Source organism: Andrographis paniculata, unplaced genomic scaffold (assembly GCF_009805555.1).
Source record: "Andrographis paniculata isolate CXL003 unplaced genomic scaffold, ASM980555v1 Contig75END, whole genome shotgun sequence".
NCBI classification, from domain to species: Eukaryota; Viridiplantae; Streptophyta; class Magnoliopsida; order Lamiales; family Acanthaceae; genus Andrographis; species Andrographis paniculata.
Genome location: NW_026137612.1, coordinates 1,586,284 through 1,605,572, shown reverse-complemented (window position 1 = coordinate 1,605,572; position 19,289 = coordinate 1,586,284). Strand labels below are relative to the sequence as shown.

General features: G+C 32.0%; 1 protein-coding gene across 1 annotated transcript; it reads left to right on the top strand.

Moving 5' to 3' along the window:
* The first annotated feature begins 1,553 nt into the window (after positions 1-1,553).
* LOC127266307 (golgin candidate 1-like) lies at positions 1,554-15,543 on the top strand. The gene is made up of 22 exons (XM_051296512.1): positions 1,554-1,615; positions 1,719-1,897; positions 2,046-2,123; positions 3,464-3,510; positions 3,619-4,260; positions 4,353-4,415; positions 6,098-6,175; positions 6,266-6,469; positions 7,179-7,235; positions 7,309-7,383; positions 7,552-7,623; positions 9,155-9,217; positions 9,323-9,421; positions 10,624-10,701; positions 10,829-10,897; positions 11,518-11,565; positions 11,656-11,751; positions 11,846-11,922; positions 13,869-13,914; positions 13,996-14,106; positions 15,023-15,067; positions 15,197-15,543. Exons 2-22 carry the CDS (start codon positions 1,870-1,872, stop codon positions 15,266-15,268), a joined length of 2,148 nt encoding a protein of 715 aa, XP_051152469.1. The 5' UTR covers positions 1,554-1,615; positions 1,719-1,869; the 3' UTR covers positions 15,269-15,543.
* The last annotated feature ends 3,746 nt before the right edge of the window (positions 15,544-19,289 follow it).

Sequence of the window (19,289 nt, the reverse complement as noted above, 5' to 3'; positions counted from 1 at the left end):
GTCTAAAAGCGTATATTTTCTATGTATTCTTCTTTTATATTATTTTATATTATATTTCATATTTATAAATTATACCACAATATTAATTATTTTTACATTATAATTCATACACACAATTTATATATCATTTTAAAATTACATATATGAAAATTAAAATTTATAATTAATAACTATTACAAATAAAATAATTTAAAAAAATAAAATTACATATCACTTTCAAAAAAATAAAATTATATATCACTTTTAAAAAATAAAATTACACATAATCTAAAAAAACAAAATTATATCACTTTCCGAAAAGTAAAATTATATATCAATTTTAAAAATAAAATTATACATATTTTTTAAAAAATTAAAATTATATATCACTTTCCAAAAAATAAAATTATACCTCACTTTTAAAAAATAAAATTATACATTTTTTTTCAAAAAAATAAAATTATATATAGTATAAAATTATACATAATCTTCTAAAAAAAATTACACAATGCACCTAAAAAAATAACAAAAATAAAAAAACACCACAAAATACCATAAAAACTCCACTAAAAAATGGAGTATTACTCCATACGGTATATAACTTAAAAAATGTAGGGATTTGGGGGTGGGTTGAAGCCCCTCCCCCATTTTTTGCACAACCATTGGAGTTGGTCTTAACAACAAATTGCTCTATCATACGACAACTTTTCCAGAGTCGCATCGTACTTTTACTAACGGCAGACACTAACTACTTAAAGACCTTATTCTGTTATAAAGATATTGTACCAAGGTCTTGTACATTTTTTTATGGAAAGAGAATATAAAAATAATGAAAGTATGATATATTAATATTTTTGAAAAAACATACATTTTTGTTTAATTGACACACTCGGGGTGTTTGGTACATAGAAACGAGGGCAGATAAATAGAAATGATCTCATTTCTTTTGTTTGTTTGAGTTAGAGAAATAAAATTTGAGAAATAAATTATTTTCATTTCTCTGTTTTTATTTCTCTGTTTTTATTTCTCGGATAGAGGAAATGAAGAGAAATGATACATCGGTATATATTTTTTTTAACTTTTTAAATTTTTTTTTACTATCTAATTTTTATATATATATTTTTTAATTTACAAAAATCAAATTTAATTTATTGTTAAAGTATTTAAGTTTTACGATTTTTTTAAAAAATTATACTAAAATATAAAACATCGTATATAATTTATAATTTTTTTAAAAAAAAAAGTCACCAAAAATACTTTTCATGAATTCTCGTTCGTTAAAACTTTTTTTTTATCTAATTAATAATTTATTCTTTGATCTATTCATATAACTGCATTTTTTTTTTATACATTTCTCAATTGAATTATCTATTCAGCAAACAAGAGCTTATTCTCTACTCAATTCTATTTCTATTTTCTACTCTCATTTATCTACAATTTAGTTTTGGGTAACAAATGCCACCTTAATGTAACAAAAACTTGTTAAGATAATTGAAGCCCAATAATCGAATTAAGATTAAACCCAGGCCCGATAACGAACGGCCCAGATCATTTGCTCGAACAGGAATAGCTTTCCGGGAAGCTTGATACGACGTCGTACTAATCCGTCCATCGCTTGAAATGTTAACCAAGACAGGTGATCCACCTCTGCGCATTCCTTCCAATATTTGTATCTTTCATCATTATTCGCGGTATATATATTATATATAATTTTGTTGTGTTCGATCTTTGATTTGCAGTGTTTGCACTGCGGGATCAGTCCAAGTCGAAGTATTTTGTGATTTGGAAATTGCCCCATTTGATCATCCAAGAATATCAGGCCGTCTTTCTTTATTATTATTATTTATTGTGTATGTGTGTATTTGTTGTTGTAGTTCCTGAGTCAATTTGATGGCTTCGTGGCTGAAAGTGGCTGAAGGTATGGTTCTTGCAGCTCGTTTTGACATGGAGCGGTTGTTTGTGATTATTGTTTGCTTTTCGGGAACGGAATTCGTCAATCTATGGTTTTTAATTTTTAAATGGTGAATGAAATCATGATTTGTGGATGTTTATTTGGTATCTTCCAGATATATTTGAAGTGGTGGACCGAAGGGCAAAGCTTGTGGTTGGTGAGAAGCCAGATGAGCTGCGTGTTCCCCCTCCAGGCATGTTTCGATGTTTTGATTCCTCTTCGCGGATATATGTTTAGAATGCACATTTGATAATGGATCTGGATTTCTTGATTTGTTGCTAAGTTAAGCGACATGTTTCTCAAAGATAATATGGTCATAGCTATGACATATCCAACTCTCTCCAACTAATAACGTGGTAGTTACATATCAAGGGTGGTTGATCACATTTTAATGGTGAACCTTTTGGATCAACTTTAGACACTCAAGATCATGTATCCTAGTTAATTTGTCTTGTTAAGATTATTTGATTGGGTTGTATTTGATGCCTCAAGATGCAATGCCTTTGCAATTCTTCTGTTTATTAGGTTTCTTGTTGCTGATTTAACTATGACATTAATTAATTGTTATGGTAGAACGTACACATTGACATTATGCAAGGGTTGTACCGCCAGGATTAGGGCCTTCTCCTCAATTGCCAGCAGTTTAAAACCTTTAGTAATTGTTACTACATATAGGTTGTGAAATGCTAGTGTGTATTATCTATTTGGCATTATTATTATTATTATTAGTATTAGTATTATTATTTGTTTTAGTTTGTGATACCAGGTTGTATTAATGTGACGTTTTAGTTTTTACATGAATGGTTTCTCCCTGTGCTTTGACAAGGTGTAGGCTTCATTCTGCACCATCTGTTTGGCTTGTTTTTGGGCTATATCATGCCATATGACGAAACAGTTGTAACTATAGCAATCTTATTGACATTTCTTTTTTCCCCGATATTACTATCAGTCTATTATGAAGAAACTTATGTGATTTTAGACAGTATCTAGAGAAAATTAAGAGATTCATGGGAAAGCTGTAAAATCTGCACAAAAATGGTTGCAAACAACACAAAATGAGTGATCCCATAGCAACCAAATGTATTGAAAGAAGTGCTGTAAAATGCCCCAAAATGCTCTGATCTATTGTGGAGATGAAAATCTAACATAATCCTGATTCATTCTGCTAAGGACATTGTTCATGAAAGTTTCTTCCATTGTTTATGATTAGCCGGGAAGACTTAAATTGTATATTAAGCTTCTTTGCCTCATTTTTATGTGAATCCCTGTTACTTATTTATGATCTTAGTCTTAAGCTTGAGCAGTGTGGTATTCCTATTTTTTAGATACAAAAACCTTGCCTTATCAGCCTCGGGTGAAGGGCTCTGCAGCTCTGCCCCTAGTTTTGGAGATACTCCATTCAGTTAAAAAGATGGGTTCCTGTAGCCAATTCAGAATTGTTTATTGTTCTTCTTAACTATGTGCTATTGTAACTTTTTTTTTCTACTTTTTTATTTTTAAGCTAATTTCATTCTACTTTTTCCAACAATAAAGAATCCAATGGACTAGGATCTCAAACGAAGAAGGGTAGATCAAGAAAGGTAATTATCTATGTCCTTCATTTTTAGTTAGTCAGAAGACATTGGTTTCTGCATTTCAAATATATTATCCCCGTAATGTTATAATAAGAAAATTTCTTTCATTCTCAGAAAAAAAACTCGGCCAATCAAGGTTCTTCAAGCAATAAAGAGCAAGATATCCCCAAAACATCACAACCGCAAACACAACCTGATGGAAATGTTCCTATGCCTTCGAATGAAAATATTGAAAGCAAACCCGGTGTTCCTAGTAGTGATGTTGACAATGGTGAAGGTGAACAAAAGAAAACTGACAGAGTTGGTTCTGTAACAGAGGATTCCCTGTCTGGAACAATATCTCATGATGAGGAGGTCAAGGAAGTTAGCTTACACCCGGATACTGATGGTTCTGCTAATGTGGAAGGTGCACCTTCAACTATAAATGGAGATCTCCAAAGTGGAGAATCTGCAGATGGACCTGTTGAGAATCAATCACACTCAACCAAAGATATTGGTGCTGTGAATGGAGATTTTCCATTTGACTCGACTCAAAACATCAACAGCTCAAACCATGATGTGATGTCAGAAGATACTGGTTCACAGAAAAACACTGACCTTCCAAAACCGCAAGGTCTACATGAAGATACTCCAACGAAAAATGATACACAGTTGAAGGATTCGGAGATAGTAATTGAACCTGACACCAGAATTAAGCAGCATGTAGAACAAAACGTTGTTACCCCTGCAGAGGACGTGCAAGAGCAATTAGAAGAGGTAAACTTGTCCAAAAACTGTAACTTCTGAACCTATGTTCAGGATATTTTAATTTTTGGAAAGCTTGTGGACTAAATATTTTAGTTCAACAGGCGCATGGATTACTTAAGACAACAGTTTCATCAGGACAGTCAAAAGAAGCCAGACTTGCGCGGGTGAGGAATTTTTTCCTTTTCATTGATGGTTGGATATCTTAAGTTGACATGTTTTAGTTTTCATTGTTTAATCTAATTAAAATTGTTTACTTCTGTTTTATTTAGCTATGTTGTTCTTCAGCAGTCCTTCCGGATGGCTTCACCTTTTCAGTTTTACGCCGTGGTTTAAATTGAAATATAAATATGTATGCTTTCCTAGATCTATCCAGTTGTAAAAAGAAACACCCATTCTTTTCACAGCTTTCTCCTGGTCTGACGTGATAAAAATTCCTATAGACACGAATGATTTATTTTCCTCTGGTGAATAAGATACTGACATTCTGAAAAACAAAGAAAAATGAGCAAGTTACTTTCTTTGGTATCCTATAATTTGATGGCTGTGGTTTAGGTTGAATCCACTGGATTCAATATGGGAAATAAGGAAAGAAATTATGATGACTTAATGCATAATGTGCTGGTGCCTTCAGTGGGGTGCTTAAAGCCTGAATAAGCTTTTAAAAAAGTTGCTTGCTTTTGAACCCATGTTGGAATGCATATTACAGGTTTATTTAAGTGTTAATTTAGTTTATAATTGAAACTTGGACCCACTCTCCAGCATAGCCATCTGATTATTCAAAACTCTCTATGTTCTAGAAAGGAGCTAAGTATGCATTAGTAGTCAAATTAGCATTGTTTGGAGGTGAATGAATGAATGAAGTGATTATACTTCAAGAAGTAAAATACTGTATGTGAAATTTCGAGAAATCAAAATTTTCACATATGCAAGTGTTGGCTTTTCAAAGGAAACATGAAAATGTTTGTGCTGAAGGATGAGTACATTTTGTATTTATAGGAAAGTTAAAGTTAGGATTCTCGTTGTATAAATAGGTAAATTTAGTTATGGGTCAAGGCTTATGCTTCCTAATGTCTTGTTAACACTGGATGGCAAGAGAACCAAAAGCTTTTTCACATGAAATTAACAGTTCATGATTGAAGTGATAATAATACAATCATGTTTTTTAATTTTTAAGATATCCACATTGCATTTATACCTACTTTTTAAGTACCCAGGGCATCCCAACGTGTGTTGTGCAATTTGCATCCATCATGTAAGACACTATTTTACAACCCAATTCAATCTATAACACCTATTATAAGCAATGCCAGCCGCATCTTAATCAGTGTCAAAAAATTAAACAACTACCACAGTATGCAGAGTCTTTTTTTTTTTTTTTTTTTTTAATGATGTGGGTATGAGCTACTCTGTTCTTCATTTTAAAGGAAAATGTTGCTGATGTGAGAGCTTGAAGAAGTGAAAACTGGGAGATTGGGATCTGTTGGATAGAATGTGAATTTGTGATTTGTGTGAGTTATGAATATTTTGATAATGAATAACAGAATGATAGAAAAAATAACAGGGTATGTGTGGAAGGAAAAGCATTCAGTTGCAGCAAAAATTAATTATTTATTCACAATTTTTAAAATGTAATTTATCAAGCTAGCAATTTTGTGATTTGTTCATGCAATAATATGAATTCAGGATAATTGGTTATATTGATCCAACCAGTTTCTTGTTGATTCTTTAGATAGCAATGGCTGCCTTGTTCATCCAGGACATTGACATATTTCCTATTTCAAGATGCTCACGCTACTTGTTTAGTGTCTTGGTATTTATTCTTTATGCTTAACATTGTCATTCGTAGGTTTGTGCTGGCCTGTCATCGCGCCTGCAAGAGTACAAATCAGAGAATGCTCAATTAGAAGAGCTTCTTCTGGCAGAGGTGAAACAAAATTATGAACTAAAAGTTTCATTTACCTGTGCCTGTAGCTGTTGCAATAATTGCTTGTGTTGTTATACATTTCCGTGGCAGAGGGAATTGACTAAATCATATGAAGCTAGCATAAAGAAACTTCAGAAAGATCTATTTCTATCTAAAGAAGACGTGAGCAGAGTTGAGGCAAATATGGCAGAGGCATTGTCTGCAAAGAATGCTGAGATAGAGTCACTTGCGGGTTCAGTTGACGCTCTGAAGAAGCAAGTTGCTTTGTCTGAAGAAAATTTGTCATCGCTGCAGGTTATTTTATATTTTGATTTTTCAGATAAGCTTGATACCATTGAATATCAGTTTTGTCAATACTGTCTGTATCTAAAGCAGTCTCCTAGGTACAGATTTTGAGAAGAAAAAGGAGGAATTGCTTATATTCTAGGAAGATCTGAAACTGTTATCACCTCAATATTGCGTTTAAAATAATGAAAATTGTCATTTTTTTTCTCCCTTTCTCTTTCATCTTGCCGGGTTGCATTTCGGAGTTAAGTCAATTAATGAAAATTTTACTGAATTCATTTGGTCTAGTTTCATGTATTGTGAATGTTTCCCCTTCGTCTTTTAAACAACAGTTAGTTTCTCCTAGGCCTTTGTCTTGTTATATCGCTTTGTAATGTACTCCCTCTGTCATCTAATTGTGTACTCATTTGACCGGGCACAGATTTTAAGAAAAATAGGTAAAATTAGAAATTTTTACTTTTTTGGGTAAAGAAAAAGTAGAAAAAGTTGTATTTTTTTTACTGAAAATAAAAAAGGGAATAAATGTAGATGACAAAAAAAAAAAAAAAAAAGAAGGAAAGTGAGAACATATTTAGATGACAGAGGAAGTAATTATCATGTTGATGCTATATTGAAGGATAGAATTCACACATGATATGATTGTGTTATAGTTAATAAATGATTAAGTATCATGTTTGTCAGCTAATTTTTCTTATTTTGCCCTAAATATCTTTATCAGGAAAATATGGAGTCTGTAATCAGAAATAGAGAACTAACTGAAACAAGGATGATGCAAGTAAGTTGAGCTTTTCTTCTAAGGGCTATGATTACAATGAACTCTGAATAGGTGAAGATTTTATTAATGTCAGGCACTAAGGGAGGAATTGGCTGCTGCTGAACGAAGAGCTGAAGAAGAGCATGCTGCACATAACGCCACCAAGCTGGTTGTCTTTCTTCCTCTGTCTTTTCTCCCCGATTGCCACGTTGAATTCATTTTTCTGTGTTCATTGTATTCTTTGATTCTTCTTGGCATTTTTGGATATCTGAATCATAAGATTTTCTATGTAAGAGCTTTTAAATGCAGCTTAATGAAGTATTTATTAACACAACAGGCAGCTAGAGAAAGGGAAGTAGAACTGGAACAGAGAGCTATTGAAGCATCTGCAGCATTAGCTAGAATTCAGGTAATCCATGGGGTCTTGACTTGTTGAATATTCTTGCAAGCATTTACTTAATACTCTCCCTCTCTCTCTGCTGGGGGTCAATCTTCATGTTTTTGACCCTCTAATGCATGTGGCCATGCACATAAGGACAACTTCCGAACTTAGAAAAATTAAAATACAAGCCCAGTCATTTCACGATAAGCAATTAAGCCAGGGTGTATTGTGCAAAGTCGTATTGGGATCAATTTCTATCTGTAAGAAAAGTTTACAGATTTCACTGTGAATCTAACTCTAGCAACCATTATGATAGGTCTCTCGCTTTTACTTTTACAGATACAATGTGGATTCATTTTTCATGAAAACAACTTATGAACCAATATTACTAGTACAAACAGTGTTTTTGGACATGCTTAGTGAGAGTTTTCTGCAGTTTTCGAGTCCCTAACATAATCTATTTTCCTTTTCTTCAAAATACTCCCCCCTCAGTTTTGTACTCTTCCCTTTCTTTGGCTATAAAAAAAAACAATAATAATTATAAAAATATAATAAAGTGAAAGTATTCTTGAGAAATAGCAATATATATTTAAGTAACTCATGTTTATTCATAACTTATGCTTTTCATTTTTGTTGTTGAAACTAGGACGTCTTTTAGGGTAAGTATTACTAAACTTGGAATTAATAACCAATAACATTTAGGGTAAATTTTATTAGATCTTGTATTTTAGTAAAAATGCACGAAACATTTTGTATTTTGTTTATTACGTGAAATTCCCTTATGTTAAATTAAAGTATGCACAAAATACTCTTTTCGTCAGGATGTTTTATTGTAAACGCGCACTTAATTATGCAAGTTTTATATAAATAAAAAGAGGAAAATATCTTAAATAGTAATTTTGAATAAAATAAATAAATAAATAATTTACAACATTTCATTTAGTAGTTTTTTGGAGACGAACTGTTACCTAATTTTTACAAAAAAATTATAAAATGAATTATTGAACAATTATTTATTTATTTCTTTATTGAAATAACTCCATTTAAGATATTTTACCTCTTTTTATACCTAAAACTTGCATAATTAGGTGTGTATTTACTATCAAATATCAACATTGAACGAAGATGGACTTTTGTGCATAATTTAATTTGCCATAAAATAGTTTCACGCAATAAATAAAACACAAAGTATTTTATGCATTCATATTAATACACAAGGAGATATTATACAGTTTACCCTGAAATTTAATTTGATGTGATTTTGGAGTAACTTAAAAAAAGGTCCCTTATACATCAAAGCTTTTCTAGAACACTTATTGATTTCTTAATTTGTTATTAAGTATGTTATAAATATATTCCTACCAATAGTATAGTCTATCAAAGGCACCATTTTTTACCATGCTTTTGGAATGAACTGAGTGAGAGTTTTAATCCAGAGAAAATAATGTATTTGCCTTTCTGAATCTGACAATCTTACTTACAACAGATGTTTTATATGTTTACCTTTCAATGTTCAGTGTAACACTATATTTCACATATATTTTCATTATACCATCAGAGAACAGCAGATGATAGGGCTTCAAAAGCAGCAGAACTTGAACAGAAAGTAGCACTTCTTGAGGTAATTGTTCCATCAACGGTTTCATCTGTCCCAATTTCAAGTCTTCAAACTGAGATAACAGTAAACTTGAATACAGATGATTTTTTTTGTTTTTATTGGCACTAGGTTGAATGTTCGTCTTTGAATCAAGAACTGCAAGATATGGAGGCCCGTGTCCGCCGTGGACAAAAGAAGTCCCCTGAAGATGGAAATCAAGCCATACAGGTTTAAAAAGTTTTAGTACCATATTTTAAACTGCATAGATTGACAAGGGTTGGACTTCTTGACAAAATGCAAAAACATTGGGTTTTATGTTAGTACACTCAAATTGCGTTGATTGGCCCATAACCCATTTTTTCCTGTTAAATATTTGATGAATATAATTCATATTAATAACCAAACAGGTCAACATAATGAAAAAAATATAGTGTGTTCTTTTATCAAAATTTCCCAAATTTCTACTATTTACCAATTTTTTTTCTTCTAAAAAACGTCAAATCAAACATCTATATTTTATTTTCTATATTATACTAAAAATCATATTTACATTCAAAATATCAAATCAACATCTATTTATATCACATCATACAACTATTCCAATTAAAATTTTTTTTACTATTCAAATCCAACAAAAAATCCAAACCCCCAGACAAACACACCCTACATTTTGGTTTTCAATTTCAGAAAACTTATGGATCAATACCAAAGCAATCACAAATTCCTAATAAACTCTTGACTACTGTAAATGAGCGCCAACAGGAAACTTTTAGGGTGTGTTTGTTTGGGGGTTTGGATTTTGAGTTGGGATTTGAATAGTAAAAATTATGAATTTGAATAGTTGTATGATGTGATATAAATAGGTGTTGATGTGATGTTTTGAATGTAAAATTGATTTTTAGTATAATATAAAAAATGAAAAATAGGTGTTTGATTTGATTTTTTTGGGGAGAAAAAATGGGATGAATAGTGGAAATCTAATCCAATCCTCCAAACAAACACACCCTTAGTTACTTGTTAGTCCTTTCTGTTTTTAATTTAAAAAAACAAGAAATGTTGATTTTGATGTATACCATGAATTTATGGATAAAAATGTTTCAATTTTGTTTACATTACTTGATAATGTGATACAATATATTTTGAATCTGAATTTGTTGTGTAAACATAGGTTATTTTGAGTTTTAATAGATCACCTGTGAACCCATAATATTTGGTTTTAGGTCACAAACTGTTACCTGCCACAAGTTGGAAATTGGGTTGATGTGTCACTAGGTTTTGTACCCAATTAGTCAAATACAATCTGAAATCTGACCTAAGTGCTTCTCCTATGTATAATTATTATTTTAGGAAAAAAACAGAGTGGTATTATTGTTGAGTGAACATAACAGTTTCAGTAACTTTCATCTGATTTCATGCATTTGAATGCGAAGGTGCAAGCAATGCAAGAGGAAGTGGAACGTGCACGCGAAGGTCAGAGAGATGCAGAAAACAAACTTTCATCGATGGAGGCAAGTTAATTTTGTTGTTTCTAGATAATGTCATATTAAACTAGATGACGGTGTAATATAGGGTATGTATGTTCAAGTCGTTACTGATTATTAGGGCCTGAGAAATTTATGGTTAACTGGATTTCAGGCTGAAGTTCAAAAGATGAGGGTTGAATTATCTGCTATGAAGAGGGATGCTGAACATTACTCACGACAGGTAGACATTTATCTACTCATTATATTTAGGTTATCTAGGATAGAATTTGTGTAATACAACAGTAATTTTCACTTTCTCAGATGCAATGATATGCAGGAGTTGCATTGCTTCTATATATAAAAATGGTGAAATTTGGTTTTTCATTTAACCTTGATTCATTTTTCCCCATATGGATTTTGCCTTGCCATTCTTCATGTATTATTTATGGTCTACTTAATACTTATCATTTCTCATGTACTGTGAATGACATTAAATAATGTAGAAAATTTTCCAAGGCCTTCAGTGCTTTGGGTATTACAAATTTTAATTTATTTGTGTTTATGTATGCAATACAGCTTATGCTAAGATAAATGCGTAATTGTCAGCATTTGCAAATATAGAGGGATGCAATGGTATTGATGATTCAACTCAGGCATCTACATTTAATTTCAATGCTTCCTATGGAGCATATATATATATTTTCATAAATATGATTTTACAAATGATCCAATGCTACTAACTAGTTGTGGTTCACTAATTTTTCATTCATAATAACATGCAACATAGCTTATTTGTATGTTTCCATACATTGAGCTTGTCTCTAAGTATGTAAGTATCATGTTGTCTATGTCATTGAGTAGGAACATATGGAACTGGAAAAGCGGTATCGGGAACTAACCGATTTACTGGTAAGCACAAGTATTAATTTTATGGATTTTCTCCTTTGCATTCCTGCACCATCGTAGTTTGTTTGATGTCATATTATTGATTTGTGTCAGTATTTCAAGCAAACACAATTGGAAACTATGGCCAGTGAAAAAGCTGCAGCTGAGTTTCAGTTGGAGAAGGAATTGAAACGTCTCCAGGAAGTACAGGTCTGAACTTGGGTGTATGTTGTATTCATCTTTTATTGTGCGTGTCCTTTATTCTTCTTGGTAAATTTGTTCTTGCCTTTATATTGTAAAACAGTTAGAAGCTGAAAGGAATAAAGTTTCTCGTCGAGGATCAACATCTTGGGAAGAGGACACTGATGTCAAAGCACTTGAGTAAGTATATATGGTACTTGGTCAAAATATTGTGCGCAAGTGAGAATATATGAAAGTTTAATTTGCTTTTGCCTAATTGATTCTCGGAAATAATTAAAAGTCATCTTCAACATATAAAAAATTGACCATTTCAACTATTTTTTTCTTATAAATTGATTATTGATATAACGTTTACTAGTATAATTGTGCTTTCTAATCTCTTTTTCGAGGCATGTGTTCTTTAGACTTCTTGCATTAAATTGCTGATGTGTTATCTCTTGTGGCTTCTAAGCTGCATTTAGGTTCCCTGGTTGACAATGTCCTTATATCATTTTTGTTAGTTATTAATGTCCGTTATCTTCTCTAGTAATTTTGAATCTCCCTACTAGAACTGCTGATGATTTTTCATGTACCCAGGTGCAGAGGCTGATTTACATTTTAAGAAGTGAAAAAATCTTATATTAGAAAAGAGAGATACAAAAGTTAGGTCCAGAGGCTGATTTACATTTTAAGAAGTGAAAAAATCTTATATTAGAAAAGAGAGATACAAAAGTTAGGTCCAAAAGAAATAGGGAAATTAATTGCAGCCTAACCAATAACTCTTCACTACCTCTAGCACCACTCTTATTAATATACTCCACGGCCTTATTTGTACTACAAGGGATATGTTGGGGGTAGTTTTTGACAGCAAGGTAGAGCCTATTAATGCTGAAGTTCAATCTCCATGGAGGTGCTGGACCAACATTAAGAACATATAATGGAAGGGAAGATGGGATAGAGTTGGATTTACGTTGAAAGCCATATTGAATCAATGAGGAGTTCATTAAGAATTTATTTTGCTCAGTCATAGTCATCAAGGCTTCACATTACATCATGGTGCAGATGGTATTTTGAGCCATAGAAATTGGTGTGCACATGCCTCAATGCATGGATTGAATTATGCAAACGGATTAAGTAGCTGTATATTTCTAAATTTTTTACACTTAGGAAGTAAACATGTTTAGGTGTGTAATTTTACCATTACTAAAATATATAAAAATTATATTGTTTAGTTCAGGTTTCAGTATAGATATCAATTACAACGATTTCCTATATTTATATTAATCTTACATAATGCAAAGGCAAAGAAAGATAAGCATCACACGTGTGAAAGGAAAACATGAGTTAGGAAAAATAAAAAAACCGGAAGGTGGAAAGGAGGAAGAATAACCAAGTAGTTAGACAGATAAGATCAGAAGATAATCACATTGGGGAAGGGATGAGCATTTTGTAGACTAGTTTATCTGTCGTATTATGTATAGGGTGTCATCCTACACAAGGCAATGCAAATGGTGATTGACCTCAAGAGTGTAGAAGCATTTTAATTCATAAACAAAGGCATTGACTCAAATTATGATCAAGTAATAAAACAAAAATTTCAATGTAAAAAAAAATGACTCTAATTCTGTTGTTCGGATATAACCATAAAATATTTTAGAAATATGTACAAATTTCAGCATTATATTTGCTTGGAATAAGATAAAAGATAAGAACGACTGATAAAAGAGAGAAACTGGTATGTGAAGATTATGCTGAGAAAAACATTGAATCTGATATGATGCTAGAATGAGAAGGCACAATCATTTCACTGAGAAAGAAGATACACTTGCATTGCAACAGGGGCTTTCATCATATGCTAGTTTAAGTTCTGTAGAAGAAAGTATTCATAAAAATGACGTCTTTTCCATAAGTCAATTCCTTATATTGCTCAGGCTGTTGTTTTGAAGTGCAGTACCATGTGACAAATCATGCGCACTTACTACAGCTTTGCACTGTGGGTATGCTTGAATATAAAAATTGGTTTTGAAGTTTTGCTCTAAAATGGATAAGTTGATTACTTGAGATGTGATACCCATTTATGGCTGTGAACATTGTTTCGATTCATTCACCACTCCGAACCAATTTATGTTCTTATTTTAACCATTCAGGCCTCTCCCCTTGCATCAACGTCAAGTGGCTGGGGCAAGCTTACAGGTAATGTGACGTCTCATTCCATGAAACTTTCTCCTTGGTTCCTCCATATTATATTGTAACACCATAAATATAATTGTGCAGCTGCAGCTGCAGTTGCAGAAGGCAGTAAAACTTGTAGACAAAGGGGCTGCTAGGGCCACAAGATTTCTGTGGCGATATCCAACTGCTCGCATCATACTGCTATTCTATCTGGTGAGATAATTTGATCAGTAGTTTATTAACTTAGTGTTGTTGTTAGGCTAGACAGCCTGTTTTGTAGTGTTCCTTTTGTTGTTAAGTAACTTGAGATAACAATTCTTCTAGAACTTCCTAGAAATAGAATTAGAAAAATATATACCTAATTCTAATAGCACTTCGCTGCGTATGTTTCAAAAAATAGGAGATGGATTTACATGTGGGGATGGTCTTCTTTTTGACGAACAAACCTTCTACCGAATAAATGAATCCATTGTTATGCTCATCTCCCAAATTTGTAGAACTTTAATATTTCTAAATATTGTTTTAATGCCACCATTTATGACTTCACCTTATTCAGCTATATATATATATATATATCATGTTTAACACTTTATAGTTGCTGTATCCCCTAACCTGTGCCATTGGGGCTTTGGTGCTGAGCAGAAGATTGATAGGGCTTAGTACATTTTACGTAGTTTTTAGTTGTTAATTTACATCGGTAGGATGAAGAAGTTTTAATAAAATCACTTCATGCTTGTAATTTCGTTCCTTTTTTTAAAATATATATATATAAGATGCTATATGCTAGTTCATTCTCATCAGTGACTGCATACTTGAGTGCCAACCACAAAAGTTTTGAACACTTGCCCGAAAAATTCAGAAAACTAGTGAAAAATGTCAATTTGAGTTCAGGTATTTTGATGTAATATTAAATGGTTAATTGCATTCGAACTTCTTAACCCAATTATTATAGCCTGTGACTGATGTCATTACTTGAGTGATTAAACTGGCATCTCTAGCATATTAAATTCTAGACTGACCAATTACTTGACACGCTAATTTACTCAAAACCGGCACTATGCTCCAATTACTTTTGGCAAAAGAAGTTAAAAAGCTCCTTTTCTAATGATGCTATATGTAAATGCCGCAGGTATTTGTGCATCTCTTCTTGATGTACCTCTTGCATCGTCTTCAGGTAGGGAATGACATTTTGCTCAATCATTGTTCCAAAATGCAAGCATTTTCGAATATTATTTCATGCTGATGACTGGTTTTGCGAACACAACTCCTTACTTTCATTTTTTAAATTCATCTTACCATACAGGAGCAAGCTGACACATACACTTCCAAAGAAATTGCCGAGAAAATGGGACTATCGAACAAGACATTGCCTTAAACAGCATGCTACGAAGCCCACTGCAAAATATACGCTCTAAATTCAGCTAACTCATACCGGGAAGATGTAAATGGCTAACCCTCCTCAACTTTCCTTCTTTTTTTACTTATTGGGTGGAAAGCTAACATGTTGAAGAATTTTTTGGGAGCTTATTGAAGTAGTAGGTGTATTCTTTATGTACCTAAACAAGAAAACTGAAGTTTTTGTTGGGGGTTTGATGTTTTTGTGATGAACTTAGATCCGATTTGCATTAATGCATAATGATCATTTTAGAAGGCTTTTGATGCCACAAAGTGATGAAAGTTGGATGAGATGAGACTCTCACAAAAGGTTGTAATGTCTCTAATTTACATTCATATTTTGTGGAATTTTCATATTTCACCTTTTTAGGTTATGGTTTCCTGTCTTTGTTGAGTTTTGAAATGTTTCTACTGTTTTGAAATTGAATATGTATTTTCTATGTGATGGAAAATGGATATAGAATGTAATATTTTAAGTAAAAAAGTATTTGTTTCGAAGCATTTTGAAGAGTTTTGTAAATATGGGTTTAAATGTAATTTTGTATAAAAAAATATTTTTTAATATAATATTTTAAGTGGAATTAGAAATTGGATATAATATTTTTTTAAAAAAATTACATTAATATTGATGAGTATTAAAAGAACAACGACTAGAACCATTGTGTTATATATATTTTACTTTATTTTAAAATTATATTGTTTGATGATATTCTTTCGGTCATATCTAATATTATGCTTATTGTCCACAGAAAGTGTTCTTTTTTTAATAAAAAATGACATGAGTTTTTTTTTATTTAATTTTATTAAAATTTATATGCAAATATTTGAACATATAATTCATGATTGGGAAAGTATTACCTTATTGTTGCAGTAAATAGTTTTAATTTTTTTTCTTTCAAATATTTTTTAAAGTGGAATCTATTTGTATACTTTTGGTTTTATAAATATATTTATAGATAGGAGTAAGATTTAAATTCCTACTAGGTAAAAATATTTAAGATTAGTCTCTCCACCCTGCATCTTCTTCTTCTACCTTTTCATAATGTTTAATGTTTAGATATCACTTTTTACTATTTATATTATCATTGGAATCAAGACATAATTAATTTTTATGTACTTTCGGTTGATTTTATATAAATTTACATTCTCTATTTACATACACTAATATTGTCCCGCTATATTAATGTAATTTAAAGGTAATGTACAGAGTTTTTTTTTTATTTATATATTGTGATTATACTTATTCGTTTAAATCAGATTCTTGACTCGTTGATATTTGACTTTAAGGGATTTACGATAAGACTTCAATGATACTCATATTTAAAACATTATAAATAAGAAAAGCTAATAAGGTTCTCACGGAATTAAATAATTGAACTACGATGCAAAATTACGCTTTGATAATCAATTCTTCTGAATAACTTTCGATAGCGAGTAAAATTCCAATTTAACAATCAAATACAAACTTGAAAATAGGAAAAAATTTGGAGACGAAGAAATCTTGATTTTTGAATTAACACTAGGAAGACGGTGAATCTACATTACAAAACAATAATAAAGCAGTTAAATGAAAGTCGTAAATCTCCTTAGAAAGCAATTTAAAATTGTTTGGTCAGGGAGGAGAGAATCTCCATTCCCCCAGCCCCCTCTCTAACTAAAAGAACTCCCTTGCAGGATTGGAGCTCTCAAGAATTCACAGAGTAAAAGCAAGAACTTTATCACAGAGTATATGATAAATTTACAAATAAAATCGGGCTCTATTTATAGATTTTCTGGGTGACAGTTGAAGGCAGTTGAACGATTATAGAGCAACGACTAGGCAGTTATTTAGTTGATCAGTTGGAAATGCCTTAACTCTCAACTTGCTCGCTCATCTGCGGGACTGCATCGTTTGGGTGCAGATCTTTCAGCTTGCCTTGTAGACTTGGCTTGGTTTGAGAGCATCGGTGCAGCTCAAGCGAGGCTATCGTCGCTGGCCGGTAATAGATTGCTGACCGTTGAGAGATCCACACATAATCATTTATTGAAACTTCTAAATCATTGCTTGTCAGCAGTGGACGTCTGGCTGGCTGGCTGGCTTGGGCGCAAGTGAAAAGAGCATCGTATGCCATAGCAGGCTGACCCTTGTTCGTCTCGTCATACTTAGGTATTTCTGAACCAAAACGTCGCTTAAAGAGGCTAAAAACGTCAATAATCTTTACAACCGGACTTTGGATCATATCAAGCGAAACAAATCAATAAAGTAGGTCATAAATCATATATTGTGATAGTTCTTACATAAAAATTCAGGAAATAGACAGCTTTATGAAACGATAAATATATATTATTATTTGGGATTATCATTCACTTATTTTTTCAGCTGCCATCACCAGTGTATCTCTGGAAAACTCATAAGATTTCTTACTTTCCAAAGCCATCGTTGTCAATTTGTTGCATAACAGGACTCAAATCCTTATAGCGCAAGCTTAAATCTTTTTTTGGGTCGTTCATACCATATTCCTCGCTATGCATTCCACTATGCAAAACACCTACCATTGCATCGTTTGTCCACATCTTCATTATATATTAATTTGGGATCTTCAAAACATCATTTCTTGTGAGGATTTTCATTTCATGATAGCATAATATTTTAGAAAAATCAAATTTATTGCAGCTTCATGCAATTATCCTATATGATGAATCATATTTGACAAAATGATATCTCGAACTCTCAAGATAGCTAACTTGATATTTTGTAATGGTTTCATATGTTATAATAACAACTCCTACACAATCATACGCTTTCCTCAACTCGTCCTAGAATTTTTTGGAAACTTCTGGGATATACACACTTATAGTAGGGGTGTCAATTCGTACTTTTGGGTCGTGTTTGTGTCGGGTTGAGCCATGTGGATAACAAAAAAACTGTCAACCCGAACCCGACCCGAACCCGAAATCTGACCTGAAACCCTAGACCCGAACACGACACGAATTCTTTCAGGTCGGGTTCAGGTTGACCTGAATTAGTTTCAGGTCACCTGAAACCCGAACAAACCCGATACGAACCTGACACGAAACAGACTCGAAAATTTTAAAAAAATTAAATTGACCTAAAAAATATCATTTTTATTTTTATTTTTATATTATTTTATATTTAAAATAATATAAATATTATAAATTAAAATAATAATAATAAAAATTTCAGGTCAACCCAAAACACGAAACCCAAAACCTAACCTGATTTTGATATTTCAGGTTGTTAGGTCAACCCGAAACACGACCCGAACACGACACGAATTTTTTTCGTTTCAGGTTCAGGTCGACCCGATTTTTTTCAAACCCGAAATACCCAAACTCGAACCTGAAAAATTTCAGGTCGAACGGGTTTGGTTTTTCGGGTCGGGTTTACTTTTGACACCCCTGACTTATAGCATGTTTAAGGAGCTGGGTTGGCATTGAGAGTACAAATGCATTGATACTTGCTTTGAAATTGACAACGAGATTCAATCAGATTTTCAAACTTTTTTTAAAAAATACCAGCAAGTTGATCTTTGAACTAACATATCTTTGAACAAAACTACTATACACTACATTGTGTCATCATAATATCAATACAAAAGAATTGACAACTATATACCAAAGTCCATTTTTCTTTTACTTTGAATATTTTTTTTTCAACCAGGTATTTTCCACCAAATTATACCTAAACAACATTTCATCTAATTCATACCAAAACTCATTATTTTTTTTTTCAAAATCGTAAATACATTTTTCCAAAATTATGCACAAAATTTTTATACTTAGCAAAGACACCAGTTAAACGTATAGAAACATTTTAATAAATATGACAAATACATAACCTATAAAATATAATGGATTAGGGATAAAATTATTCTATGAAAGTAGCTGTAAGTTACAAAATTAAAATTTATATGTATTGAATATTTATACCTAATAGAAAATCTGTAATGAGTATCAGGCCAACTCAAAACCAACACATTTTTCATTCATTGATCTTGATC

Bases quoted from the DNA above. Each gene is read 5' to 3' on its own strand.
- LOC127266307 (XM_051296512.1), top strand. From the start codon at position 1,870: ATGGCTTCGTGGCTGAAAGTGGCTGAAG. The intron at 4,261-4,352 runs GTAAACTTGTCC...TTAGTTCAACAG, and splicing joins TGCAAGAGCAATTAGAAGAG to GCGCATGGATTACTTAAGAC. The intron at 11,566-11,655 runs GTAAGCACAAGT...GATTTGTGTCAG, and splicing joins GGGAACTAACCGATTTACTG to TATTTCAAGCAAACACAATT.